This window comes from Atheta coriaria, unplaced genomic scaffold, assembly GCF_025399875.1.
Source record: "Atheta coriaria isolate IRGN ID8LTWV9N9 unplaced genomic scaffold, Caltech_Dcor_3.1 hic_scaffold_9_pilon, whole genome shotgun sequence".
NCBI lineage: Eukaryota > Metazoa > Arthropoda > Insecta > Coleoptera > Staphylinidae > Dalotia > Dalotia coriaria.
The window spans coordinates 13,957,629-13,985,197 of NW_027045451.1; the positions used below are offsets into that span (position 1 = coordinate 13,957,629).

At 37.7% G+C, this 27,569-nt stretch overlaps 7 protein-coding genes, 1 long non-coding RNA gene and 1 other non-coding gene across 14 annotated transcripts; 7 read left to right on the forward strand and 2 right to left on the reverse strand.

Moving 5' to 3' along the window:
• The first annotated feature begins 583 nt into the window (after positions 1-583).
• On the forward strand, positions 584-656 carry TRNAV-CAC (transfer RNA valine (anticodon CAC)). Its single transcript has one exon. It is a non-coding gene; the product is annotated as a tRNA-Val (tRNA).
• Positions 657-1,141: 485 nt separating this feature from the next.
• On the forward strand, positions 1,142-2,494 carry Gnpnat (glucosamine 6-phosphate N-acetyltransferase). The gene is made up of 3 exons (XM_065312542.1): positions 1,142-1,453; positions 1,514-1,724; positions 1,776-2,494. The coding sequence occupies exons 1-3, from the start codon at positions 1,436-1,438 to the stop codon at positions 2,123-2,125; spliced, it is 579 nt and encodes a 192-aa protein (XP_065168614.1). The 5' UTR covers positions 1,142-1,435; the 3' UTR covers positions 2,126-2,494.
• Positions 2,495-2,628: 134 nt separating this feature from the next.
• Naa40 (N-alpha-acetyltransferase 40) lies at positions 2,629-4,385 on the forward strand. Its single transcript, XM_065312541.1, has 5 exons — positions 2,629-2,923; positions 3,023-3,270; positions 3,330-3,488; positions 3,630-3,785; positions 3,847-4,385. Exons 1-5 carry the CDS (start codon positions 2,918-2,920, stop codon positions 4,064-4,066), a joined length of 789 nt encoding a protein of 262 aa, XP_065168613.1. The 5' UTR covers positions 2,629-2,917; the 3' UTR covers positions 4,067-4,385.
• A 798-nt stretch (positions 4,386-5,183) lies between these two features.
• Adss (adenylosuccinate synthetase) lies at positions 5,184-8,292 on the forward strand. The gene is made up of 7 exons (XM_065312538.1): positions 5,184-5,561; positions 5,912-6,014; positions 6,566-6,845; positions 6,938-7,143; positions 7,201-7,355; positions 7,418-7,790; positions 7,856-8,292. Exons 1-7 carry the CDS (start codon positions 5,397-5,399, stop codon positions 7,906-7,908), a joined length of 1,335 nt encoding a protein of 444 aa, XP_065168610.1. The 5' UTR covers positions 5,184-5,396; the 3' UTR covers positions 7,909-8,292.
• A 34-nt stretch (positions 8,293-8,326) lies between these two features.
• On the reverse strand, positions 8,327-18,938 carry fra (neogenin protein frazzled). Of its 5 annotated transcripts, none has more exons than XM_065312534.1 (16): positions 18,613-18,938; positions 16,871-17,039; positions 16,303-16,445; positions 15,790-16,231; positions 15,425-15,730; positions 15,219-15,331; positions 14,378-14,828; positions 13,716-14,208; positions 13,366-13,657; positions 12,427-13,302; positions 12,313-12,351; positions 11,855-12,226; positions 10,544-10,621; positions 10,222-10,411; positions 9,983-10,161; positions 8,327-9,870 (listed from the first exon to the last, which is right to left on the reverse strand). In XM_065312534.1, the coding sequence occupies exons 1-16, from the start codon at positions 18,725-18,727 to the stop codon at positions 9,638-9,640; spliced, it is 4,491 nt and encodes a 1,496-aa protein (XP_065168606.1). In that variant the 5' UTR covers positions 18,728-18,938; the 3' UTR covers positions 8,327-9,637. The 5 variants fall into 5 exon arrangements, with proteins under 5 accessions (XP_065168606.1, XP_065168609.1, XP_065168605.1 ...); XM_065312537.1 differs by having other exon boundaries at positions 8,327-9,894; positions 14,378-14,540; positions 18,613-18,937; XM_065312533.1 differs by having other exon boundaries at positions 8,327-9,894; positions 18,613-18,937.
• On the forward strand, positions 10,742-11,423 carry LOC135799433 (uncharacterized). The gene is made up of 2 exons (XR_010550003.1): positions 10,742-11,000; positions 11,116-11,423. It is a non-coding gene; the product is annotated as an uncharacterized lncRNA (long non-coding RNA).
• Positions 18,939-19,330: 392 nt separating the features above from the next.
• On the forward strand, positions 19,331-20,536 carry or (AP-3 complex subunit sigma-2 or). The gene is made up of 3 exons (XM_065312543.1): positions 19,331-19,693; positions 19,749-20,132; positions 20,189-20,536. Exons 1-3 carry the CDS (start codon positions 19,625-19,627, stop codon positions 20,309-20,311), a joined length of 576 nt encoding a protein of 191 aa, XP_065168615.1. The 5' UTR covers positions 19,331-19,624; the 3' UTR covers positions 20,312-20,536.
• Positions 20,537-20,698: 162 nt separating this feature from the next.
• Positions 20,699-22,449, reverse strand: mtTFB2 (mitochondrial transcription factor B2). Of its 2 annotated transcripts, none has more exons than XM_065312539.1 (5): positions 21,973-22,449; positions 21,616-21,903; positions 21,255-21,559; positions 21,074-21,202; positions 20,699-20,890 (listed from the first exon to the last, which is right to left on the reverse strand). In XM_065312539.1, the coding sequence occupies exons 1-5, from the start codon at positions 22,342-22,344 to the stop codon at positions 20,731-20,733; spliced, it is 1,254 nt and encodes a 417-aa protein (XP_065168611.1). In that variant the 5' UTR covers positions 22,345-22,449; the 3' UTR covers positions 20,699-20,730. The 2 variants fall into 2 exon arrangements, with proteins under 2 accessions (XP_065168611.1, XP_065168612.1); XM_065312540.1 differs by having other exon boundaries at positions 21,616-21,917; positions 21,973-22,108.
• Positions 22,450-23,370: 921 nt separating this feature from the next.
• Positions 23,371-27,106, forward strand: Cse1 (chromosome segregation 1). The gene is made up of 10 exons (XM_065311708.1): positions 23,371-23,642; positions 23,711-23,856; positions 23,926-24,465; positions 24,524-24,691; positions 24,761-25,244; positions 25,302-25,503; positions 25,557-26,213; positions 26,280-26,447; positions 26,504-26,811; positions 26,868-27,106. The coding sequence occupies exons 1-10, from the start codon at positions 23,558-23,560 to the stop codon at positions 27,020-27,022; spliced, it is 2,913 nt and encodes a 970-aa protein (XP_065167780.1). The 5' UTR covers positions 23,371-23,557; the 3' UTR covers positions 27,023-27,106.
• Positions 27,107-27,569: the final 463 nt, after the last annotated feature.

The following is a 27,569-nucleotide window of genomic DNA, read 5'->3' on the forward strand; positions in this document are numbered from 1 at the left end:
ATTCATTGAAAACTATATACCCGCAAAGTTCGTGAACGATTGAACTTTTACATGACGTAGAATCTTTCTCAGAATTGCATTTATAAAAACAAAATATTCTACATGCAGCACTTGACACGCGTGTTGTTTTACTGCTGACTACGAAGTATAAATATATGCTGACCATCAAATTAGACGGAATGTATTCGGTGCGTCAGCTTACACACAGGCACATTGCTTAATTTCTTTTTCTACTTCCACCTTTAAAACGTCAATTTTTCCCCGATTTTGAGATATAAAAATTGATACTTTATACAGGGATTGCCAAGGCCATGAAGTACTTTAGTCACGGGCTTTAGTCGAGGGGTGGAACTTTTAGTTTTACAATATAAAAATTCAACTGCAAAAACCTCAATGTGGAAATAGAGTGGAAGTAGAAAAAATAGCGTAAGCATTAAGTCGCTAAGCGCTGCTAAATGGTCGTTTAGCCCACTTGATACTTAATACATATACTATAATGATACAATTTTAGAAATATATGCAATTAATTTTATTATCTTTAAAAAAATTGTGATTTTCATTCTTGAAATCCAATACAAACACAGGTTCCGTAGTGTAGTGGTTATCACGTCTGCTTCACACGCAGAAGGTCCCCGGTTCGATCCCGGGCGGAACCATAAGCGATCAACTTGGTTGTAGCATTTTGGTTAAAGATATCCAAAATACGCAAAACTTTTGGCTTGATACCTCCAAAAAAAAGAAACTTACAAGTAGCATAGTAAAGTTTTGGAGTCAGAATTGCATTAGACATACTCATATAATGTACTTTCAAAATTGTTGCAAAATACTAATCGACAAGCAAGTATTTAGCAAAAATCATTAGTTTTATAAAATATACTGAACATTTAAGGATACATATTTGGGTTGTTGTGATTACTTGGTGCTATATTTTAACTTATAAATGGATTGCAAAATTGAGAGAATTTTTAGTCTATTTGCAATGAGTTTTTTAATGAATTAATAAAACATTAAACATTTGTGAGAGAAATATTGCATATCTCAGTAGAGACGAATAATCAAATAAATAAAATATTCTATCTTATCAGCAAATATGCATCATTTTGCTAATATACGTTCTGGCATATCGCTTTTCTACGAATATAAAATTTATTAGTGTTGTGCGCAGTTTCACCAGCTTTTTACTTATATATTGAATTAATATTGAAGGTTGCGTCAAGGTTTTTTGCACTTTTACTTTCTAGTTTCAAACGAATTATCAAATAGATATCGAATTTATAATAGAACATTCTTGCTTGCGACCACGACATTCAAACACGTTGAAAGTTGTTGAACGTGTACAGAACACGTTAACCTCAGTTCAATTCAGTTCGTAAGATCGGGGAAACCCAGCTGTTTCGTCAATATAAGTCGGCATATTGTGCCCTTTCGCACCATAATGGGGGCACCCAAAGGAGTAAATACTGGAAATTTATATATTTTATATTTTGGTATTAATTGACGATTTGTTTCGTAGCAAGCGGAATATTTATTCAATCCGAGTTTACTCAAAAACTTGGAATGGAACGATGTCCGCAACTGCGTGAACCCTTTCATTACTAATGAATCCACAGGGGAATCCTGGCTCATCGTCCGTCCTCTCCAACTTGGCGACTATGCCAAAGGCTTCACTCAGCTTTTATCCCAGCTCACCAGTGTTGGCAACATTAGCAAACCACAATTTGATAGTAAGCAAACAAATAAAATTAAAGAATTAATTAAAACCTATATTTTTCCAGGTCAGTTCTATGCAATGCAAAGATCTGGTGGATACTATGTCACTGTAATAGAGGATACCAGGAAGGGTGAGATCATTGGTGCAGCTACACTTATCACTGAGTTGAAATTCATTCATGATTGTGGTCTTCGTGCCAGATTAGAAGATGTAGTTGTAAATAATACATATCGTGGCAAACAGCTTGGAAAGCTGATTGTGCTTACTGTTTCATTACTTGCCAAGAAATTAGGATGCTATAAAATGTCTTTGGATTGCAAGGATAGCTTGATTCCATTCTATAAAGCAATTGGTTATAAGTGTGAACCTGGCAATTGTAATTCTATGGTGATAAGATATGAGGGCGTCTCTTGACAATTAGCCGCCAACTCTGCTAAATCCAAATTGTGATCTGTGTTTGCACACCCATTACACCAGAAGTAGAAGTCTCATCTTGTATGCACTATATACCAGCAATAGATAAATAAAACTTCAAATACTTATGGGACAGATAGATCAATGTTTGGATGCGGTAGTTTTGGCTGATGTTTGGCGGGGGCTTCGGAAATGCCCAAATGTACTTAAGATTTACTCAACTTAATTTTAATATTATTTACTGGTGGATGGGTATTGTTTGTGTAGAGTTATCAATTCTCATGTAATGTATTGTAGATAACATAATTGTTTGTAGAAATATGTATAAATTTTCATAAATATATGGTGGTGTAACTATTTAATATATAACACGTTTTACAAAAATGAAGTGCAAATGTAGAGAGAGATTTGAACGATTTGAACCAAAAACTCATCCAAAAGTCCCTAGGTTACGAAAAACTTTCTAGTGTAAAGTGTGTTACTACTTATTAAGAAAGAATTTAAAACAAAATAATTTCTAAGTATCTACAATGATTAATATTAATGTATACAAATACTAATAGTTTTTGGTATTTCTCCAAGTAAAAATGTTTTATTATAGAATAAAACTCCCTAAATCCTTGGAAATATCACCAAATGTCGCTTAAATTTAAGTTCCCGCCATAATAGCAGGAAAATCATCCTCTATTCATCCCGAAATACTATTAAGAGAAACGGTACTAATCGCTACTAAGCACGAATAGAACCCTAACAAAAACTTGAACCGACACCCAACCGCAACAATCAACCACAATGGGTGTAAGTACATTCAACTAACAAAATAAATTCTTCACATTTATTATATTGAGGTTATAACCGATCAATTTCCTTTCTGCTTTTTTCTACATATATTCTCAGAGGAAAAGCAACACCAAAGGAAAGGAAAAACGTCTCGCTCGTAAAGAAGAACAGGCTCGAATTGCCGCATCGCTAATTGTTGTCAAGAAAGCAAATGAGCTTACTGATCCATTGGAACAATTTCCCATCTTCCGAAAGTACAACAATAGTGGTATTGATTGTAATTTATGCATCAAAAAGTTTGGAAGCTTGGATGACAATACCAAGATGTGGGCATTTGACTTGACAAAAAGGAATATGCAACATAAGTAAATAACTAACTTTGTTTTAAATGCAGCATTTTATAATTACTAAATGTTTTACTAAGATATGAGAGTTGCTCTTGGGGATGGAGTGATGGAAAGAAATTGGAGGAACTGCAAGATGAGGCTGCCTGGTACCTAATTGCACAAAGGAGTGATGGCAAATTGTTGGGATTTGCCCACTTCAGGTTTGATTTGGATGAAGGGATTGAAGTTCTATATTGGTATGCATTAATTAATTTATGTATTGAAAATATGCATGAGGGTGAAAACATATATTTTTATAAAAATGAAACTATTTTAAAAAATATATTTTTTTATATTTAAAATCTGCACTAAGTGAAAAGTTAAAATATTGTTTATAGTTACGAATTGCAATTGGAAAGTCACTTCCACCGTAAGGGGCTTGGAAAATTCATGATGCAAATTCTAGAATTAGTTGCATTCAAGAACAATATGAAGAAAGTCGTCCTAACTATTTTAAAGAACAATTCAGACTCAAATTTCTTCAAAGCTATTAAGTAAGTTAAATCTATCAAATATCAAATATACAAAAATGGTCTAACAATTATGTATTATTAGTTATCAACTAGATGAATCCTCACCAATGGATGATGAAGATGAAGACACGCCATATGAGATTCTCAGCAAAGTCAACAAGAAACTTCTACCGCAATCACAACAAACCAATGGCAATCAACTGCAGCCGGTGTCCAACAATCGCGCCAACTTGATGAAAGCAATGCACGATCATGGTGGACACGCGCACGGCCATTGCTGTCCCGGACATCACCATCATTAGATCGTGTACCACTTCCATGAATACAGAATCATCTACACTTTCAATCTCAATCAAAACAAAAATCAAATATCTCACAACTAATATTTCATTGATATAAGCGTTTTGAATCTCCTACATATTGTATTAATTCTTTGTTTATAATTTTTAAGACTTCAGCGATTATTGCTAATCGCGTTGTATAACTTTAAGCGGTTGCTTTGCCAGCACTTTTTGCACACTTTACATTTCTCTCAAGTATTTTATTTATATTTGTGGCAGCATCAGGATGTGATGCGATATAAGCGTTTGTATTGGTTGAAGACATGCCAACTATTTTTTATATTGTTTTTCTTTTCATCTACCCATAACATTTTTGTGTTGTATTTTTCCAACAACGTAAATACGTAAAGTATTCAGTAAGCTGTGTCCATGATGATGCAATGGTTATTTCTTTCTGTTTCCAAACAAACAGTTGTGTATGGAAAATTACTAAACTGACTAAACTTGAGTGTTTACAGCTTAATAATAATTGTTTAATATTTGTAGTGGAGGCGTTATAAACTGGTTACATCCAGTTTTGAATGTTCGAATTTCCTAATACTTTGTTTAAAATCCAAAAATTGTTACTTGTGTTTATTTTTTAAAATGTGGATAGTTGAAATTTGCACATTACCTTTTCTGCCATTGCAACGTTAAAAATGATAATTATTGCACAATTCACAACACCACATTTTACCATTATCTGCACAAAATGAGAATTGTGTAAATGTATACGTTAATGTCATTTTTACTAAACTGCTTTCATTGTCGATTTTGGAAAAAAAACATGATAGTTGGGCACTAATGTCGAGATTTTATAAAACAATGGCGCCACCATCGACAATTTCAATTTAAAAGTATTGAATACGATAATAGTGCAATTGTTTCGAAGTAATGTTTCTGTAGTTCGGATGTTTTTTCTACGTGCGTAACATGCCAACGCGTTAAAATGTTTTATTGCAAATGGTACGATTCGTTGTATTTTTATCCCCGGCAATCGAAGTCCGCACAAATTTGCTCGGCAGTGCGCGTGCTGTGTGGTATAGGTACCTATACTTACGCAAATCCCCGTCCCGCGCGGCGACTTTGAACGCTTTAAATCCGGCGCGCGCCACTTCGCGATTTCTGTCGTCGTTTGAACCGCGCCGCGCGCTTTCCGATATGTCCAGGGCCCGTCGAACATAACCTCACCGAATTGTAACGCGCTCCGCGTGATTACCGAGTGTTTGCCAACGCGGTACCAGCATAGCCGCCCCCAACGAACACATCTCTTTCATTGTCCGTCACCACACCATCATCTACAACTGTCAACATGACTACACCGGCGGGCACGCAGAATGGCTCGCCGCGTAAGAAGTTGCGGACACATGCCGACAACAAGGTGTCAGTGGTACTCGGCTCCCAATGGGGCGACGAGGGCAAAGGCAAGGTCGTGGACATGCTGGCCACTGCGGCCGACATCGTGTGCAGGTTCCAGGTGAGTGCGCCAAAACAAAACACACGCGGCACGCGCGTCCCTGGACTGGTTTTACAATTAGAAAATTTGAAAGGAAAATGCTAGGGCGCGTATTTTTAGCGTTCGGCGGGCTTGACTTGATCTTGTGACTTTGGCCACATGTCGCACTTTTAAATGTTCAAGCGCAGTTCATTCGGCAGTTTTCTAATTATTTTCGTATTGCAGTAGTGAACTACTTTCAACGTAATAAAAAAAACATGTTCAAATCTATTAGAAATATTTTTGTTATCTATAAAATTATATCATATAATTTTGCGCCAATATTTTTCCACTCAAAACGGGTTTATCATTTTGTCAATTTTTTTGTGCAGGGTGGTAACAATGCCGGTCATACAGTCGTCGTTGGCGGTGTCGAATATGATTTCCACATGCTACCATGTAGTATTATCAATAAGGACTGTCAATCGTTGATAGGTAAGCAAATATTGATGATACAGCAATATAAAATGATTACGAATCGTCATTCGTTGGCAAGTTTTAAATTTCAAATAGCCGACTTGACACGTTTCGATGAATTAGTTGCGCACTCCTTAATAATTTATATGTAAACTTATTTTTAGGAAATTGCAAATTATAACAAGTGTTAAATTACTTCTTAACAGTAATGCAACATTTGAATCCTGAACAGGGGAATTACTGCTTGTTTAGCAGTAAAATTTACAAAGAGTGACGAAACATTGTTTGGTTTAAAAGTTATCGTTATTTATATAAAGTTGGCACGTCTGCTATCCGACGCTTGCACGTGACTTTGATAATAATTCAATGTGCATTTGTAATTTCCCTCTGTTATATATTTTTTTGTTTTTCTGAATTTGTGCCAAGTTTACTCTTTGACGGCCAGCGTCATTACTATTTAAAAAAAGTAAATAAAACAAAGTCGTTACGTAACTATGAACTATATGTGACCATGCACACGTTTATTTCAATGTCTAGGAATTAAAGTGGAACATTTTTAAATGAATTAGGTAATGGATTGGTTGTGCACGTACCTGGCCTCTTCGAAGAAATCAAGAAGAACGAAGCAAAAGGCCTGACTGGCTGGGAGAGTCGGTTGCTGATAAGCGACAAAGCGCACATGGTCTTCGACTTCCATCAGATGGTCGACGGGCTGCAGGAGAGCGAAAAGGGGCAGGGCGAGATCGGTACGACAAAACGGGGCATTGGTCCGGCATACACCTCCAAGGCGTCGCGCATTGGCATCCGGCTGGGCGATCTTGTCGGCGACTTCGCTATCTTTGAGCAAAAGTACATTTGAAATATATACAAGTCTCGCGTCTTTTTATAACAACTAGTTTGTTTCGACGAAGAACGTGGTGGTTGTAACATGCTCGTTGCAGATTCAAGTCACTGGTGGAAGTGCACAAAAAGTCTTACGAGTCGCTGGTAGTGAACGTGGAGGCGGAGTTGGAGCGGTACAGGAAGTACGCGGATATTCTGCGGCCCATGGTAGTGGAGACGGTCTCCTTCTTGCATAATGCACTTAAGGCTGGAAAGAAGATCATGGTTGAGGGGGCTAATGCTGCTATGCTGGACATAGATTTTGGTAAAATATATTACCCACTAAATAAAAGCAAAAACATTAAATATTAGTTAATTACAGGCACGTATCCGTTTGTCACATCGTCAAATTGTAGTGTTGGTGGTGTCTGCACAGGGCTTGGTATTCCACCGACGAAAATCGGCGAAGTTATCGGAGTTGTCAAGGCATACACAACCAGAGTCGGCAAGGGACCTTTTCCTACCGAGCAAACAAATGTATGTATCAACGTTTATTACCCAAAAAAAATGAGTTTATGGAAAATATTTGCTCTCTATAGGAAATCGGTGAATTGCTCTGCAAGCGGGGCAAAGAATACGGTGTGACGACAGGCAGAACGCGCCGCTGCGGGTGGTTGGATCTCCACTTTCTAAAATATACCAATATGATCAACGGCTACACGGCACTAGCCATTACCAAGTTGGACATCCTCGATACGTTACCGGAATTGAAAATCGCCGTCAAATACAAGCTGAATAACAAGACGCTGGACTACTGTCCGTCTAGTTCTTCGGATTGGGCGAATGTTGAAGTCGAATACATCAGCGTTCCCGGTTGGCAGACGTGCACGGAAAATGTCCGCGAATGGTCCGCACTGCCAGAAGCGGCAAGGCACTACATAATCCAAATTCAAGAGATTTTGGAAGTTCCTAGTAAGTTTTGCAAAATCAATATTATGCCAACTGGTTAACTCATTGTGTGTTTCTTATTTCTGCAGTTAAATGGATTGGTGTGGGTAAAGGCAGAGAATCGATAATTACGATTCAATGATGCAACCGCACAGGGTTAGCCATGCGAAGAATTCTGTTCTTCGTTTTATTTTTCTTATAGTATAAGTGTTTTCACTTTCGGTGCGGGCTGCGAAATTTAATATTAGTATTAACACCGACAGGTGGTCGTTTCTTTCTTTGTCTTTGACGGTTATTTGTACAATTATGAATATTTGTTGTTGAACGCACATCGACTTTCACTGCGATTGCGACGTGATCAAACGCACCCGTTTTTTAATATGTTGGTAAAAAAATTTGCCGGTTTAGGATTAAGCATCAAATCACCTGGAGGTCGTCTAAACATCGACTAAACTTTCATGAATGAAGAAAATAATTGATTATTATATGCTATTAAATGTATTAACAATTAAACACATTAAATTGACCTGAAACTTTGAAATCAATTATCAAAACCCAAATTATTGTTTGATTAAATTATTTTTTTAATTATTGGCAATAAATAAACTTGGTTAGACTAATTTTTGTCTTGTTTTTTTACATTCATTCAAGTTGCACACATCCTGATTACAGCAGCAATACGTACGCAATGAACAATGAACGAAGTATAAAAAATGGCAATATTCAGTGTTAATATAACAATCGTGGCTGTTTCGATTTTACACTATCCTTTACGCACCTCTCTTTACTCTCGTTTACTCTATATCGTTAGCTTAAATATAAATATTATAAAAATAAAATCACAAACAAACTTCAAGTACGCATCAAATAAGATAATCCAATGCCTAAAAACTAGTCGTCAAAACTGTCACATATATATGTATGTACAAAATAAATTGCAGCCTATAATTAAATGCGGTGTGTCTGCGTTTTATGGCAAAATAAGCGCACGAACACAATTCGGATCAATACATCGTGCGAAACTGCCAGCTTCGATCCACTAAAATATAATAGTACATTTGATCTGACTACCATTTAAATTAATAGCTAATATGTATAACATATTCAAATAATGAACAATCTGGTGGAAAATATAAATAGACGATTGTTTCGATCAAACAAACAAAATGAGTGCTTTGTTTGTTAGATTATATATTGGCATGTCTTCAACCAATGAAGCTAAAATTGAATAAGTCAAATTACTGAAATGTGATGAATACAATCAGACTTTCGTATGTTTAAGTGAGATCCAATAGAACATATTAATTTTATTGCGTGTACTGCTGCCATAGCTGCCACGAAAAAAAAATGGGTTATGGTTCTGATCCACCAATTACGACCAATACAGTTTTAGCTGCGATCAGGTCAATTCCTAAGATTAAATGAGCACACGACTAAATACATCAATTTGTTGCGGTTGTATTCCTAGAATGGACACTTGATCAACTAGCAATGTACGACGGATGTATATACAAATATAAATACTGTTTGATTTTGTCATGGGGTGCCCGGGGTGGTATCGTTTATATGTACATAGGGCGCCGCGGTGCCTATCATTGATCGACGACGCCGTTGAGAAGATTACGAATGTACGCTTCGCGTGTGTGTCTGCTTCTCGTCCTCTTTTTCAAAGTGAGTATAAAAGGGGGTAAATCTCTGATAAAAACCTAGATTACGTATAAAATTGATTTGAATATATCGTAAATTATGCATAATCGTGTACGAAGTTTTTCAAATAGGCCATTTGATCGTTTCTATATCTACGCTTGGTGTAAAACGTGAAGTTGATTAAACCCGTACACTTCTTGTACGGTGGGTGAGTGAAACAATGACTAACACTCGAACTCGTTAGCGGTGATGGCATTTAAAGTCATCATCAACCCCTCGAGATTGGCCATCTCCTGATTGAGCTCTTCGGTGGAATGCGAGGGTTGCAGTCTTTGTATCTCGTCGGCGTTGTGCGGTGGCGGGTTGGAGGCAATTCGCGACGGCGGCGTGCTAGAAACAGACACTGAGCCTGAACCGCTCGACGGTGCCTTCTTGTAGGGGGACGCGTTCGGACGCACTATCAATGGAGGACTGGACGTTACTAATTAAGCAAATCGATGCAGCAAAAGTAGTAAACAATAAATAAATTAATTAATAATATACAGACATACAGTGTTGGTGACACTTACCAACGTGTTTAGGTTGAGGCGTACCAGGGGCGGAAATTGGAGGCGGGGCAGGCACGGTGAAACTCTTCAAGGGATGGCCGGTCGCTTGGAGTCTCTTGGCGGCTTGGGATTCGGCTAGTATAGCCATACCAGGAGCGTAGGCACTTGGAGGCACGTGTGCTACAGGAGGCGGACAAGTTCTAAAACAATGAAAAGATATCAACAGTAAAATAGTAGTCTAAAATATAAATTTGTCTTACGATAAATACGGTGTTCCATTATTCTCATAGTTCGGATGCGCAGAATACAAATTCTCTGTTGGTTGCCCCGGAGGATCTAGCGTCACATGAGCTCTCGACATAGTATACTGCGTACTCCGTGGAAACGGACGATTCGGCGTTGTATCCGAACTCAACGTAGAGTTATTAATAGGTGTGGCAGTTGCAACGGCTAAAAAGACATTTAAACACTAAGTTATGACTATATACTCGCCGAAATTGTTCATAATACAATAAACACTTTTAAACAAATCAAAAATATGAAAGATGAATGTAAGATGAAAATGAAAAGCGTTTAACTTACGTTCCTTGTGTGGCTTAGTATCAATGGGAAAAGTTATAGGTTTAGGTTTCATCGAGTATTTGCCGTCGGGAGATAATCCTAGAAGGGTGCAGAAGCGCGTGATGTGATGAATGTCAGAAAATAATCGAAAATGTGTCGATTGGAAGAGAAAATTAAAGCAATTAAAAATAGAAATATTTTCTCCACCAATCCATTATATGAGCCGTTTATTTTGAAAGTGACCTAACTCCGTTTTTCAATTTTTTACCGGTTACCATGGTTACATGTACAACTTCATGTTATTTATCAGTGACACACGTCAGATTGCTTATATTCAGAGAAAATACGGTACATTTTTTACACATAGGTTTTCCGAATTAATTGAATAACTGACCCGTGTGGTTTGAAAGTGGCCTAACTCCATTTATAGTTACATCAAGGTATTTACTATTGATAATATCGGAAAGCAGCGATGAAGGTAATTTCAATTAATTAGTATTTACAAGTCCACCTCATTTTTGGGACAATTGCGTTAGTTAATTAACCTGTACGTTTAATTAATATAAAACTTAAAATTTAATATTAAATTATAGAAATTATTGCACCCATGAGGAAGAACCGAAGAAGACCACTTAGTTCAGATAGTGAAAAAGAAATAGTAATTAATAATTAAAAAAAAGCGAATAAGAAAAAGAGTTATAAAACAATATTCCTCGTCAGAGGATGAAGATTCAAATAACAATGGAGAAAAGATTGATGCACCATATATCCAAAAAGTGCGAAAGATAAAACGGAATTCAGGAAAAAGATATTGCAGTTAAACCGGAAGTATTGTTCATGAAAAAAATTTCGAAACAAAGATTGTGGTTGTCGGAATGCGTGCACAAAAAATTATAATGAAGAAGAAAGAAAGAATATTTTTGAGAAGTTTTGGGGTTTGGCAGATTTTAACAAACAAAATGTATTACTTCACGAAGCTGTCTGTGAAACGAAGACGTTTTTTTTCTTCAATTTGAAACATCTTAAATTATGTTGAATGGACTTGGGCATCTTCAAATTTTATAATGAATCTGGCTGTTAATTTACTTAATAATTGCCACTATTTTAACTGGAACTTTAAATTTAACATCCTTAGATACGCTTAAGCAGTATGACTCCTTTGTATCTTATACGTATATTTTTAAATTCATTGAAACGCAAAACTTTCAATATCTCGATTTGAAGATAAATGGAGTTAGGCCACTTTCAAAATAAGCGGCTCATATTTTATATGATATTATTAAATTTTTAGTATTTATTTGGTATTAATTGAATTGAATTGGTATAACTTACCCATATAATTATTTGAGATGTAAGTACGTTTGTCGAGTGAATTTGTCGGGTGAGCGTCGCGCTCATCGTACTCGTTATTGCCTACGCTGCGGGGCAAAGTCATCGCGCCACTACTGCTGGCACCATCATTATTGTGTCCCTTTTCGAGATTCTTCAACTCCATCTGATCGTGATGGATCCATAGATCGGGTGGTTTAATATTCTGATTACCCTTCTGATAACCCTTTTTGCTACGGTCAGGGGATGCCGGGCTTTGCGTTCGGCGCCGGCATAAAACCACCGTGATAATAAACACGGTGGTCACGACTAGTAATCCCAACGCAGCAACAATTATTATGAACAATGTTGAATGTTCAAAGAGTGGTTTGGATTCTGAAATTTAAACCAATTCGTTTTAGCTGCATTAAATTTTCCTTATTAACTTAATCGCATAAATTGAACAAAATAACTAAAAATACCTTCAACCGAATTGCTCCCTACACTGCGATCAATAAAATCTAAAAAATAAACGAAATAAATCATAAATTGCGAAACAAGCACATGCAGATGAATAAATCAGTAGGTTGACTTACTTTCTCCGGTTTGAAACTGTATAGTAGATGAAAAGGGTCCGTTCCCGCGATTGTTCCGGGCCTGAATTTTAAAATAGTAAACGGTCGAAGGTTTGAGGTCAGTCAACAAAAACTTTTGCTTATCAGCCTTAACGGCCTCCACGCGCCATTCCCTATCCTTTTTAGTGTTGTCCGTCGTGTACATAATAATGTATCCAGTCACGTGGCCTGAATGCTGTTTGGGCGGCTGCCAGGACAATTCGACAAGTTGCGAGTTGCCTTCGGCCAGCGAGGCCGTCAAATCCCTCGGGGCCGTAGATGGCGCAACGTCCCACGTAGTGTTTGTAACTACCATACTCCACGGACTCTCGCGTCGCCCCTTGACCACCTTCACCATAAACTCATATTGCGTCGCAGGTTTAAGATCGTCGATCATTACATTGAGATTGGTAACATTGAGTGCGCGTGTTTTCGGTGTTTTACCCGCATGATAAGTGTATTCAATTGTGTAGTATCTACTATCGCGCACGTATTGACTCTTACTGAGGGTGGTGTCGACCCAATAGAGAATGACGCTGCTCTGACTGAGGACCTGAGCCTTGAGACCAATTGGAGGTGTGAGTGGGATAGGTACCTCAGGCGGCGCTTCTTCCCGAGTTCGCACGTTCGCGTAAACTGGTGGTCCCGCCCCCACACTGTTACTTGCGCGCAAGCTGATCACGTAGTCCGAGTTTGGCTCGAGGCGTTCGATGATGAACTGCCGCAATTTTTCATCCAATTCATGCGCAAAGATATCCGGGATCCCCTTGCCCCAACCGAGAATATAGTTACGGATCTTGATGTTTTGGTTCGCTGGCGGGCTCCACATCACGTAGATTTTATCTGACACGGGACGTACTGCAAACAATAAAAAATGTTATTACTGGAGGCAGCCCGTAGTAAAGTAGTTGAATAATTTACCTCTAAGTGGTCCGGGTTCATCCGGCACACGACTTTCGTCTAAATCATTTTCGTACGTTTCAATATCAAACCAATCTGTTGGTGGTCCAGTACCATTTACATTCATAGCCCATAGTTTAACTTGATATTTAGTGCTACGCTCCAGATCGCTGAGCGTGTGCATCCGGGTATTTGCAGGAGTTGTTATTGTGTTGCCACCTTTTTTGCCTTGAATGCGATAGCGTAGTTTGTATCCTGTAATTATTCCGTTTTGTCCTTCTAGTGGAGGCGGTTCCCAACGCACCAAAATACTCTGTAATCATTAGTGTTATCTATAAAATATACTTTTTATAATTAAATGAGTAATTTACCGTGCTACTAGAAGGCTCCAATGTGACATTATAAGGTGGTTCTGAAGGTTCGTCCCCAAAGGTCTGAATAGTCTTGTCCTCACTAGCGGCACCTGGGCCGTTATTATTAATCGCCACTACCCAAATATTGTACTTGGTAAACACCGACAACGCGATTATATCGAATTCCGTTGAGGTTGTTTCGGCATTGTATTCGACGCTTTGTACAGTTTCCATGTAGTACACCTTGTACCTCAAAATTGCGCCGTTTGGCGTCTCCGGAACTTTCCAACTGACGTGAATCGACCGGATGCCATTCGCGTAAGCTTCAAAATCGCGCGGGGCGCTTGGCACGTTTTCTTCGCTTTGTGTGGTCACGGTAAGCGTCTCGGAGGACGCGCCCACCCCCAACTCAGTGAATGCAACCACCCGAAAATTGTAAACCTTGGCCGGCTGCAAACTTCCAATGTTTATCTCCTCCAATTTCGAGCGTGTGGTATTTTGAACACGTTCCCTATAAAGTTTTACGCTTAGCAGGTTTAATCGCAACGGGGCAAACAATGAGGGCAATAAAGTTATACGATAATGGCTTAAAAAGTAGGTTATGTTACGTTGGTTGCAAAATGTCTACTTTAGTACTAGTATTACACTCGCATCATAAACTGTTTGTAACTTTCAATTACCTTTCGCTTCCCTCCTGGCGGTAATAAACCGAGTAGGCGATGATATCGTCCACATTCGAGGCGGGCGGTTTCCAACTAAGAACGACAAAACGGGCCTTGACCACAGGTGCTTTTAGATCTTGCGGTGGTCCAATGGATACCTCGCCGTGGCTACCGTCATCTACTATAAGCAAAGGTTTGGATTGTGGAAGTGTGACGTCAGTGAAAGCCTTATCACCGCCTTGCTCATGATCGGGCTGTAGTGACGTGAGCACAGACTTGGGGTCATAGCTCGGATGACTGAGCGTCGTCGACTTGTGACCAGTATAACCGAACTCAACGTCGCCAAGCGGCGCATCGGGAGTTTCCGATTTCAAACTCACAAATAGTTGCCGCGATTGTCCGTCAATACGATGCTTATGCCCTTTCTTGCGGCGCTTCTTCGCCGGTTCTGGGCTGGACGCTTTTACGTCTACTCTCATCGACCATGCAGCATAATTCAGGCATTCATGCGAAACGGTAAATAAACCAAGGGAAAAACATAGAAAAACAGATTTAAATTAATAAAAACCTAATTGTAAATCAACAAATAAATAAATGAATAAAACTAAGTAGATACAGAAAGACGCTGTTTAAATGTAAGATCCCAAGTTAACATTTAAATTTTAAAATCAAAAAAGAAAAAAATCATTCCCAGGCCGCCATGCTCGACTTGTCGGATCACGTCGAGCGTGACAAGACCTTTTCAAATATCAAATAAAACAATGGCGGCGCCGAAAACGCACGCTTTACGAGCTGCCGGCAACAAGACGTCTATTCCAATGCATTCCTAGACACGTATTTTATTTTTAAACGCACTCACCATCTGTTACTGCTAAACTCGCCGCCGCCTGCACGTTTCCGGCTGCGTTCGTCGCGACGCACTGAAAGAGCCCCGCGTCGCTTTTCATCAAGCCCGTAATTTTCAAATTGTTACTGAAACGCACAAACACACACATCGAATTTGAGGAAAACCCATGATATAAAACATTAGAGTTTGCGCAAGTGTGCGCGCTCGTCGATATTTACCCGTTGACTATTTGATAGTACTCGTTCGTATTTATATGCTCGCCGTTCTTCAACCAGGAAACCTTCGGCTCCGGCTTTCCGTAGACGGTACACTCAAACTCGACAACATTATGTTCCATTTCAACTCGTGGCTTCGGCTTGTCCACAAACCGTGGTGGGACCTGCACGTCAATGGTAGCACTTTTATCATAACTATCCACTTGATTGGATGCACGGCATTGATACGTTCCAGCATCTTCTTCCTGAATGTTCGAAATCTTTAAACTGCTTGATGATCCAATCAGACTGAATCTGCTATCCAGATCGCTAAACAAACAAAAATATATTATAATTAAAAGCAGAATATGAAAAAAATAATAACGTACGCCATATCAATATTATATCCATCTTTAAGCCACTTAATCACCGGTGCAGGATTACCATTTGCCGCACAATCCAACGTAACAGTTTGCCCTTCAGTGGCGACCTGCGCCATGGGTTCCGCGATAAACTTTGGCGGCATATTTGTATAATCCTCTTGATCAGTATCTTCATTAATTAACAGATGTGCTTTAGTACTGAGCAAATGGGTATTTGGCCCAGATGCGTTACACCTATACATTCCCTGATCGGATTCTTTCACTTCATCAATCTCAAGCGCCCCGCTTGGTAACACAGTCATTCGAATTTCATCAATTTGCAACGGACGTTCGTCCTTCAGCCATCTTATTCTCGGAGCTGGCGACGCCCGTACCTTACAAGCAAAGTGTGCTTTCTGACCCAGGAAGACTGTATTATCCTGTGGTTGTTGCTGGAAGCTAGATATGCCTAAACGAACAAGACACATAGCAAATTTTTAACAAAATTAAATACATTTATATTCCTGCTTGTGTACATACTGGCTAGACTCAAGTGTGCGGTCCTGCTGACAATAGAGGCGCCGCCCGGCAGCGAAGCCTTACACTGATAAGCGCCGGTTAAGCTTAAACCTTGTTCTTCTAAAACGCTGCTTATATACAGCGAACCGTTCGTCAGTTGAGATCTGCAAGAAGAATAGTTCAAAGATTACAATAATTTGAGACGATCCGTTAAAACAAATACGCGTGTGTGTGCTGTTGAACTCGGATACGTAAACAAACTTATTCCTGAACGACGCACTTTGTGAGTCACAAACAACTATCAATCAAAACATTAATTAAACCGCTATTCTATCTTCATTTCAAGTGTACACATTTTGTGGAAGCTTAAAAGAAAACTTCTACAATTGCAATTTCATTTAAAGTTTGTCCTAGTGTGCACAAGAATCAAATTTAACTGTCTGTTTTGTTTTCATGACCAAATTGAACTAATTTGAAGGAATTGATTTTGATGTACAAAAAAGACGTAAAGATGTAAACTACCAATAAATTAATTAAAAAGGTTGAAATAGCATATAGATATATGGGAAATTAAAAAAAAGTAGTATACCTGTAAGCATCGCCTAAAAACGCAAGAGGCTGATGATCCTCGTCGAGCCATTGTGTTACAATCGTGCTGGCGGTGTCTTCGGACGATTTTACCACACAATCCAAAACTGCCGAATGTCCACTTTGTACTATCGTGTCCTGGGGTTCAATAGCAAACTCTAAATCATAACCTAAAAGCAAATAAAAAACTTAGGCAACCAATTTCCCAAAATCCTATTAACCTGTATTTTGCAACTTTTATCTAATCAATTCTCTCAAGTGTATATAGTTTATAATCCAATCAATCAAGAGTCAATAGTTTTTTTTAAACATTATTATTTAAAAAAATAAATAAATTGTGTATACATACTAGAATTACTTTTTTGGCGCAGATATATTTTTTAAAATTTCCGGTCTGTTTAAATACATTTATTTACTTTATTGCGTAATTCACCTGAACAACTCATTCCTACGATATCAGTAAGCTTTCTTTAAATATAACATTCAATAAAGGTGCGTATTTTTTATTGCGAACGCAAATATTTTGCGAAAATCATCCATGGGAAACATGCGGTACTAATGTACATACTACATAAAAAACCAATTGTACTGGCGAATAAGAATCCCATAGAGGGACTCACAGTGACAACATTTGCTTTTGTATTTATACACAATCATTAAATTGTTACAGCGCATAACGTGCCCGTCTGGTAATGCAATTGTGTCCAACTTGAATCATCGTTTGGTTAATTATTCGAATTGAATAAATGAGAATAATTTAATATCCTATGCATAGAAGTTTTCTTCTGCAAGCATTAAATATCTACAACAGTTTAATTTCAATCCACAAAATTGATGTAATGCCGCGAAAAGTAAATAAACATACAAAGTGGTTTAATTTTCAATTTTTATTGATTGCTCTTAATCTGTTGTTATAAATAGATAACATTTAAAGTGCGAAAGAATGTGCCAATCCCGGTTATCAGATAAACACGCAATATGGGACGTCGATTTTTCTTTGATCCAACCCACGCGAAAACAACCGAGATAACCGATTTCAATCAAACTACGTTTGTACGAAAACAATATATAAATAATATAAAAGTCGTTCTTTTGCCACTAAATCGATTTGTAAATTTCATTCGTGTCAATTTTACGTGACAAAAATCATGTACATTTAATTGAATTGAAACTTATAATGAAGCATTATGCTGTTTATGTTATCAATGCACATGAAACGAAAACTATTCAAGTATCGACACTAGATTAATTGAATAAGATAATAAGTAGAGTGTGAAACAGTTATCAATCATAACATGAGACTATTGGTTGCAACAATCAAATTTCCTTTGTTTTCCGCCTTGTGTAATGTAAACGTGCGTTCCGATTCCAATTAAACCCAAAAAGTCTTTAGAAACCGCGACTCGTGAGCTTAACGATCATGAATTCGCTAGATTAACAGCGTACATAAATCTTTTAAAATCCTTTCATTATCCGTCAATAAACCTAAATAAAGCGCCATAATTAAATCGTGCCTTGATTGTTCAATTAAATTTTACTGTCTATGTATCGCTCTGGACAATTGCCTATTTAAATGTAATTCATTTGTCTTTATTACACACAAAAAATCATCATCGTAAGTTTAGCATAGCTTTTATTCATTTATTTAGTTTTTAATAAAATAGAGCGAAGAAAAGAAGAGAATATTAATAAAATCGGCACCATTTGGAGGAGTGTGTGGTCTATAAACACGCCTGAACTTACCTTGCGCGAGCTGAGCCAGAGCAACGATAAAAGCGGCCGCAGCTGCTGCGACCGAAGAAGAAAACAACGCTCGGCGACTTTGCCTTCCGCGCCGCACTATAGCCGTCCGTACCATCTTCAGCGCCGTTCTGTTGCCACTAGCACTCCGAAAGAGTTTCGTATCACTCGCGTATCATTTTTTCACACACGGTTTACCGTCTTACAAGCGCCGGGGCAGTTTTTCGTTGCAGGGCATTCAGCGCTTCGAGAGCTTCATGTCAGCAAGCTTCGCCCTCACTCGACGCCATGTTCATCTGCCGCAGATACTCGATTGGATTGTGATGCAGCGAGCGGCCGGCCGAACACACGAGCTTGTGGGTTTTAATTGGGTGGGGATGTTTTGCGCCATGCGCTTTCCATTTCAACACAAACCAAGTAGTAATATGTGTGGGTAAGTGTTGGCATACATGGGTAGTGTATGTGTTAAGTTTTAACGTATTGCTCAGGGATGGCGCTAGCTACAATAAGTCAACCAATTTTCTAATTCTAATTTTTTAATTTTAATAAGTTACTTATTTACTTACATTTTGGGTTTATTTATAAACAAATACAATTATTCATTACAACAATATCTATGAAATATAAACATTAATACAACAGGAATACAACAAAGTAAATATTAATGCGCACCCTACTTTTATAAAGCGCAACTATTTTTAAAGATCACTTTCATTTCGTGTCCAAAATATTCTCTACCCATCCATTTAACCAAATAACAACCAACTCTGTAATGTTTTATAATATAAAATTTATCTGTATGTCGGGTAGTCCTTGTATATGTATACACCCAACACTGCGTATTACTCTGTGCGTGAGTTGAGTGCGCGTTTGCAGAATGAGCCAGCAATGAGTTCAGTTGCTTGAAGTCTTCATTAGTCTTCACAGAAAACCATGTTTTGACTGTCATCCCGCAGTGCTTTTCGTACCGCCGCGCCAATTACTTCAATAATAAGCCAACTCAACACATTTCACTATGATCAAAGCAATACTAGTTTTCAACAATCATGGAAAGCCAAGACTTTCAAAATTCTATCAATACTTTGTAAGTAATCACTATGCTGCAGTATCTTTGATTGATGGTTAATGTTTTTTTATAGAATGAAGACCTACAGCAACAAATCATCAAGGAAACATTCCAGCTGGTGTCCAAACGAGAAGACAATGTGTGCAATTTTCTAGAAGGTGGTAGCCTCATCGGTGGCAGTGACTACAAATTGATTTACCGGCATTATGCCACATTATATTTTGTGTTCTGTGTGGATTCATCAGAAAGTGAATTGGGCATCCTGGATTTGATCCAAGTATTTGTGGAGACCTTAGATAAATGCTTTGAGAATGTCTGTGAGCTGGATCTCATATTTCATGTGGACAAAGTCCACTACATTCTTAATGAACTGGTAATGGGTGGTATGGTTTTGGAAACCAATATGAATGAAATCCTAAATAGGATAGAAGAACAGAATAAATTGGAAAATAAAGAGGTAGGCTTAACTTAAATGTTAAATAAAGATTTTAAGCTACAAATATATAATTACAGGCTGGAATAAGTGCGGCACCTGCACGAGCGGTTTCGGCAGTGAAGAACATGAACATTCCCCAGCAGATCAAAGACATCAAACTACCGGACCTGCCGCAGGCGATCAAGGATCTTAAATTCTGACCGAGAATGCCCTCTCACCGACTCTACGACGACGTCAACGATTTGAAGTACGCATCGCTTGATAGCTATCAGTGCTTGCTGTTCGAATCTACACCCTCGTCCAAGTATACATAGACTCTTCTTGTCATGCCTCCTATTGTGTCATTGTGTACCATGTAAATACAGTTTCAGTTCATTTCTAGTTTTAAGGTCAAGCATACAAATATACACTTTTATTATGAAATAGATACTGTGTAAATCATTTGCTTATCACTTGACCAACTGACCAAATACATAATAGTTAATAACACTTATATAAATAATACACCGCTGTAGGATAGTCGGCATTATGTCAATCTTCAAAATTCGAGTAAAGTTTGTATATGAAAAGTATAATAAACATCTACCTTATAGCAATTATATGTATTTTTGTCTTTATTTCAATCAAATTTTTCTTCCAAGTCTTCAACATCTAATTGATCTAAAGAATCTTCTAATAGTAGACTATTGTCACTTTCTCGCGTCTCGTACTTTACCAGCTCGGATTGAACCATTGCTTCAAATGCGCTTCCTTTGTAGCCTTCATATTCAGTCATTTCCCTGCAAAAACAAACAAATAAAGAAATATAGGAGCTAAAAGTTGCGTGCCTTTTAGAGAAAAGCATCATTTATTCTCAATCGTCTATAATCGGCATCGGAGTCTGACGCATAGCTGACAATTAAATCAGTCAATAGATACCTAAAGCTTCTTTTGTTAAAACATTTAATATATTTGATACTTACTGAAACAAAGACAGAATTTCCGGCGGATTCAACTCACCAAACATAGTAAAAATACTAATATCATCATAATAATGGGTGTACTTTTTTGAAGGCACAATTAAATATTTCCCAAATCCTGGTAACCATTTTCTATAAATAAAATATACTGTTTTACATATTTTCCAGAATAATGCAAACTTACTCAATTGTTGGCAACACTCGATTCGTCCCGCGACCAAAAAGTTGCCGAACAAAATAATGCAAAGGTAATAAATGTTCAGTGGAAACCGGTAAGGTCCGCTTGGGAACAATCTTCACAAAATACAGTTGATCAACGTCGATTGTTTGACTGTATCGAGCTTTAATCCGTGTTCGTAACTTATTTTCCCAGGGCAAGAAGGCCTGCCTGGGATATTTTTCAAGTAATTCATGTTGAAAAAATATTTGAAATAACACTGATGATGCTGAGTAAGTGTGAAGATTAGATTTTGAATCAGCAGTTAATTTCTGTCCAAAAATACAAAAATTAAAAATTGTTGCTGAATAACCTTTAAACAACTTACAATATAATCAGATGGTCTCATCACTACAAATAATTGAATTCTACCATGAGTAAAAATGTCAGTCTGCATTGCTATCACTTTTAGCAAATAATTAATAAAATTTCTGTTCACCATGCAACCAAAGATTGTCATGCATGGGCCTTCTTGCCATTTCTTCGTAGGTACATTTTTTAACATTTGGGAGACTCTATTCCCTCTGTCATATTTGTCTTGGTTTGATATCCTGCCTAAATGGAAGAAGTTTTGTTTGAAAAGTTCAACCCTGTTTGGGTACACATTGTTGAAATCCTACAATTAAATGTCTAAGGTTACAAATTTTAAAAGAAATCTTAGAACACTCTAAATTTGTGAACTTACATGTAATGCAGCACGAAATTCGTGACAACACTCATATAGTCTAACATTTTTGACTTTATTGTCTAGTAATTCAGATGCAACAAGACCTAGACCAGCTCCAGTTTCAGCTATGACTTGATGACCTTCTTTCAGACATGGTAACATGTGCTGGCAAATATTTCGCGCAATATACAGATCAATTAAGTAAAGAGATTCTAAAGAGTTATACTTTTTTGATTCTAAATATTTACTTGGAATGAACTCAAGCATTTCTTTAAGATGTTTTTCTTGGTTAAAGTAAGTTAGGATTTTATTATGGCTACTTTGATATTGGAATACTTGTATTAAACTCGGCGTACGTGAAAATAGAAACTTTGATCGAAAAGAAATCATCTTAAAAAAACTATTAAAGAAGGTATTTGATTTGTTTTCAAATTAAAATCCTATATTAAAATAGGTTAGATATTACTGGCAACACTGATCTACGGTAACAATATATAGTCGATACAGTAGATACAGATCTATACACGATCATTGTATAATAGCACAGTCAAAATACCCTTTCATTTAATTTATTTATATCAGTGAATAACTTTATTGTCAAAATTGTAAGAATTTTGTTTTCTCGAGTTTGTCGCTCCCTGAAATTACTCTCAAACGAACTCCAGAAAGTAACATAAAATTAAGGACGCGCTTCGTAACACCACAGTTCATAAAACACCGAATGGAAATTTTCTCAATAGTCGCTTTATTAGCTACTTATAGCTAAATTTCATTTTCAAATAGATCATAAGCAGTTGTTTACGAGATATTTCCGCGCGTAATTTCGAACACGGAGCGTCAAAACGCTCAAAACACTTGTTAAGTTATTGTTGATAGTTGGTTGTCGTTAGCGCAGAGTTTTGAGGGGCGCAAACAGTTTTAAAAACGTTGTCAATTTGTATGTTTGTTGTTATGTGTGAATTTTAGGGCAATTTTTGCAAATACTCTGCATTAAATATTTCGATTGAATTTAATATATGTTGATATAAGACAATATTTATGTGAAAAATATTCATTCATATTCATATTATTCATTTATGCAAAAATACATCAATATTTAATCCAAAAACGGAGAAGTAGACTACGTTATCAAACTGAAGATTAAATATAAACTGAAAGTACTTCTGACCTAGGCGAAAACTTCACCATAAAACCATAGATTAGAAATATTTAATCTATGCATATAGATAATCGTAGCATACTCGTAGAACAGTTCTGAAGAAAAAGAACGATGAAACCGGCGAACTGTTGCATACCCTTATTGTATCGGAAAGTATGGTATCCAACCTAACGCGACGTCTCACAATGTTGCCACACGTGTTGGCGCGGAGAGACGTTCCTTCAACAGTTATTGTCCTTGTTCCACTCTTCGTTTTTTGAATTGGTAGAGGTTATGATCATTTGCAACTGCACCATTTGTCGTACTACCTGGGAAGAAACAAGTCGCTTAAATTTTATCCGAACCGGCATATAGCTTCTTGAAACTTTATACGCGTAACTATCGTATTGGAGAAAATACGCCTCGAATTTTAACAATTTATTTCTAAATTTACTATCAATCACCATGGAAGTCTCTGAAGAAAATCTACAGACGCTTAACGAATACTTGCAACGGACTTTAAGTCCCGACGTAAATGTGCGCCGCCCCGGTAAGTTTCGGACAACATCATAAAAGCAACTTATTCCATGACTAATAATTATTTTGTGCAAATTCCAGCTGAAAAGTTTCTTGAAAAGGTTGAAGTGAATCAAAACTATTCACTGCTGTTACTACATCTCTTGCACAAGCCAGAGATAGACATGACTATTAGGGTGGCTGGTGCAGTTGCATTCAAAAACTACATAAAACGTAATTGGTTTGTTGTAAGTTCCCAACATTTATTTCTTTATTTTCAAATATTACGTTATTTTATTATATTTAAATTTAAACAGGATGAAAATGAGGAAGACAGAATTCATGAGACTGACAGGACAGCCATCAAGGGACTTATTGTTACATTAATGTTGTCTTCACCAGAAGCAATTCAGAAACAGCTTAGTGCTGCCATTGGTATCATTGGTAAAACAGATTTTCCAATGAAATGGCCTGAGTTGATTGTGCAGATGGTTGACAAGTTTGCAACTGGAGACTTCCATGTTATAAATGGTGTACTGAGAACAGCTCACTCACTGTTTAAAAAGTATAGGTATGAATTCAAATCGAATGAATTATGGGCTGAAATTAAGTTTGTGCTTGAAAAACTGGCACAACCACTAATGGATTTACTCACGGCGACAATGGGCTTAACACAAACGCACGCAAACGATGCAAACGCGTTGAAAATCATCTACAATTCACTCACCCTAGTATGCAAAGTTTTCTACTCACTGAATTTTCAAGATTTGCCGGAGTTTTTCGAAGATAACATGGCTACATGGATGACTAATTTTCATCAACTATTGATGGTGGAAGTTAAGGTCTTGGAAACTGGCGTAAGTTTAGATTTTGTTCGAAAACGCACTTAAAACGCTTTTGATTTGCATTTTATAGGATGATGAAGAAGCAGGCGTTATCGAACAACTCAAATCTCAAGTATGCGACAATGTCGCCCTATACGCCCAGAAATACGACGAAGAATTTCAACCTTACCTGCCAGAATTCGTCACAGCAATTTGGTCACTTTTAGTGTCCACTGGTTTACAACCAAAATATGATCTCGTGAGTTAATATATTTCTTTGCCACGAAATTAAATACATTTAACTTCATACTTTATTTTTTACATTTAGCTGGTGTCAAACGCATTGCAATTTTTAGCGTCGGTCGCCGACCGATCGCATTATCGCAACCTGTTCGAAGACAATAATGTATTGAACAGCATTTGCGAGAAAGTAATCATCCCTAATATGGAGTTCCGGGTCTCTGATCAAGAGCTCTTCGAAGATAATCCTGAAGAATACACACGGCGCGATATTGAAGGTAGTGATATAGATACCAGGCGGCGGGCTGCCTGCGATCTGGTCAACACCCTGAGTCAGAACTTCGAGGAGCGCATCATGCAGATTTTCGGGCAGTACTTACAAGTGATGATGCAGAAGTACGCGGAGAATCCACAAATGAACTGGCGTAGTAAAGACGCCGCGCTTTATTTGGTCACTTCTTTGGTGAGCAGAGGCGCGACACAGCGGCACGGTGTGACGAAGAGCAGTCAACTAGTATCGTTACCGCAGTTTTGTCAGGAACATATTCTGCCTGAACTTGAACGACCCGATGGTAGGTATAACTAAAAGCTATTCGGTTGTTTTGTTATCTTTAGTGACCCTTTTTCAGTGAATGATCTACCAGTGCTGAAGGCGGACGCCATTAAATATGTGATGACTTTCCGTACGTTATTACCCAAAGAGATGGTGGTCAGCACGCTACCGCAATTAATACGACATATTACATCTGAAAGTGCTGTGATTCACACGTACGCTGCTTGTGCAATCGAGAAAATTCTAATAATGCGGGACACGGGCTCCAACGCACTCATGTAAGCAATGTTGACTTCTAAAATATTTGTCCTAAAGTATGGCTTTTTACCAGTGTAACCAGTAATGATCTTGCACCTGTTGCCAATGATCTACTGAACAACCTACTCGTGACCCTAGAGAAGCCCGTCTCCGAAGAAAATGAGTACGTGATGAAAGCTTTGATGCGCACCTTTTCTACACTGCAAGATAAAGTGGTGCCGTATTTGGGTGTCATCTTGCCCAAACTCACAACAAAACTTGAAGCGGTCTGCAAGAACCCATCCAAACCGCATTTCAACCACTATCTCTTTGAGACATTCTCTCTGGCGATCAGAATCGTATGCATTAATAACAGCCAGGCAGTCGCGTCATTTGAAGGAGTGCTATTTCCAATTTTCCAAGGCATTCTTCAGCAGGATATTCAAGAATTTATTCCTTACGTGTTTCAATTGCTCTCGATGCTGATGGAAATGACACCGACTGGCGCGATTCCGGATCCATATATGCAGTTGTTGCCATGTTTGCTAGCTCCAGTGTTGTGGGAACGCCCGGCCAACATTAGTCCTCTGGTGCGCTTGTTGTGTGCATTCGCAACGCAGGCAGCACCGCAGATTATTGCAAATGATAAATTGGGAGGTTTTCTAGGCGTGTTTCAGAAACTAATCGCATCGAAGAGCAACGATCATGAAGGATTTCATTTGATGCAGAGTATGATTCAACATATGCCTACGTGAGTAAACATTATCTAATTTGAGCACTACTTAATCTATAGTGATGTGATGTTATGTTTATAAAGGGAAGCTTTGACACCGTATCACAAACAGATATTCTTCTTGTTATTCCAACGTTTGTCGTCCAGCAAAACTACGAAGTATGTTATCAGCCTGATTGTTTTCTTTTCATTGTACGCTGTGAAATACTCGGCTGTGCAGTTAATTGCTACCATTGATGATATCCAAGCCTAGTAAGTCTCATAATTTAAGATCAGTTTGTTGTATATTAACTAATGATAAATGTTAGCATGTTTGGAATGGTGCTCGAGAAACTCTTCATTTCCGAACTGCAAAAAATATCTGGGATCGTCGAGCGTAAAATCGTTGCCTGTGGAGTCACGAAACTCTTATGCGAATGCCCTGAGATGTATACAGGTCAGTACCAGAAACACTGGTCGCAATTGTTGCAGGCATTACTTTGTTTCTTTGAAATGCCACGGGATGAAAGCACTTTTCCCGATGATCATTTCATTGAAGTGGATGACGCGCCAACGTTCCAAAGCGCTAATGCCAAGTTGAACTTTGCAAATAACGCTAAATCTGATCCTTTACAAGGTAATATTTACTATTCCGCATAAATAAATGTCTAATGCTATGTTTTCATAACGCAGGTATTACGGAACCGCGTCAATTTTTAGCCCAAAGTTTGGGTACATTGGGTGCGTCTCAACCAGGTGTCCTACCAACGTTTGTGAACGCTTGTAGTCAGGATGCAGTTACTATTTTACAGAGATATCTCTCGAAGTTTGGTGTTCAGCTTGTGTAACACAATAATACTAATATCCGTTTATGTTTGTTGAACATTTGAAATCATGTAAAAACATTTCGTCATTATATTTTTGTGAATGAACGTTTTAATTTTTATCTTGACGTACATACTATGAACTTCTTCCGCTTGGAGCGAACGAGCCCTTGTACAACGCCTGCTTTCCTTTTTGCAATTTGAAGTTTTAGAGAATTCAATCTGCTTTACATTTCAATCAATATAAATTTCAGGGACTTGTCATTTAGGGTGCTATATAAATTACAAAAACTTAATTTGAAAATATAAAGCAAAAACTGTAGCACTATTTGGATTTCTTGTATTAATAGAATATGACCATACCTTCTCCTCGACCCTGAAAATCCTGCCAACCAAATATTGCAATTTTTCTCAATATTTCAATAGTGATAATTGCCGATAACACGAGAATTAATTACCCAATTGCGACCAAAAATAATTATGTATCTGCAAAATCCAAAATATATTTTGATAAATTTAGTTAACACTAATTTTAGAGTAGATGTGGTATGGATTTAGTATCCGCAAAATG

Coding starts and splice junctions, on each gene's coding strand:
- Gnpnat (XM_065312542.1), top strand. Junction 1,725..1,775: donor TAGCAAACCACAATTTGATA/GTAAGCAAACAA, acceptor ATATTTTTCCAG/GTCAGTTCTATGCAATGCAA.
- Naa40 (XM_065312541.1), top strand. Junction 3,271..3,329: donor AAAAGGAATATGCAACATAA/GTAAATAACTAA, acceptor TGTTTTACTAAG/ATATGAGAGTTGCTCTTGGG. Junction 3,489..3,629: donor GGGATTGAAGTTCTATATTG/GTATGCATTAAT, acceptor TATTGTTTATAG/TTACGAATTGCAATTGGAAA.
- Adss (XM_065312538.1), top strand. CDS start 5,397: ATGACTACACCGGCGGGCACGCAGAATGGCTCGCCGCGTAAGAAGTTG. Junction 5,562..5,911: donor ACATCGTGTGCAGGTTCCAG/GTGAGTGCGCCA, acceptor TTTTTTGTGCAG/GGTGGTAACAATGCCGGTCA. Junction 6,846..6,937: donor TTCGCTATCTTTGAGCAAAA/GTACATTTGAAA, acceptor TGCTCGTTGCAG/ATTCAAGTCACTGGTGGAAG.
- fra (XM_065312533.1), bottom strand. CDS start 18,727: ATGGTACGGACGGCTATAGTGCGGCGCGGAAGGCAAAGTCGCCGAGCG. Junction 13,303..13,365: donor TGAACCCGGACCACTTAGAG/GTAAATTATTCA, acceptor TATTGTTTGCAG/TACGTCCCGTGTCAGATAAA. Junction 10,162..10,221: donor AATGGAACACCGTATTTATC/GTAAGACAAATT, acceptor TCATTGTTTTAG/AACTTGTCCGCCTCCTGTAG.
- or (XM_065312543.1), top strand. CDS start 19,625: ATGATCAAAGCAATACTAGTTTTCAACAATCATGGAAAGCCAAGACTT. Junction 19,694..19,748: donor CAAAATTCTATCAATACTTT/GTAAGTAATCAC, acceptor GTTTTTTTATAG/AATGAAGACCTACAGCAACA. Junction 20,133..20,188: donor ATAAATTGGAAAATAAAGAG/GTAGGCTTAACT, acceptor ATATAATTACAG/GCTGGAATAAGTGCGGCACC.
- mtTFB2 (XM_065312539.1), bottom strand. CDS start 22,344: ATGATTTCTTTTCGATCAAAGTTTCTATTTTCACGTACGCCGAGTTTA. Junction 21,904..21,972: donor AATTTCGTGCTGCATTACAT/GTAAGTTCACAA, acceptor ATTTAATTGTAG/GATTTCAACAATGTGTACCC. Junction 21,203..21,254: donor CGAGTGTTGCCAACAATTGA/GTAAGTTTGCAT, acceptor TTTTATTTATAG/AAAATGGTTACCAGGATTTG.
- Cse1 (XM_065311708.1), top strand. CDS start 23,558: ATGGAAGTCTCTGAAGAAAATCTACAGACGCTTAACGAATACTTGCAA. Junction 24,466..24,523: donor TTAAGGTCTTGGAAACTGGC/GTAAGTTTAGAT, acceptor TGCATTTTATAG/GATGATGAAGAAGCAGGCGT. Junction 25,504..25,556: donor ACGGGCTCCAACGCACTCAT/GTAAGCAATGTT, acceptor GCTTTTTACCAG/TGTAACCAGTAATGATCTTG.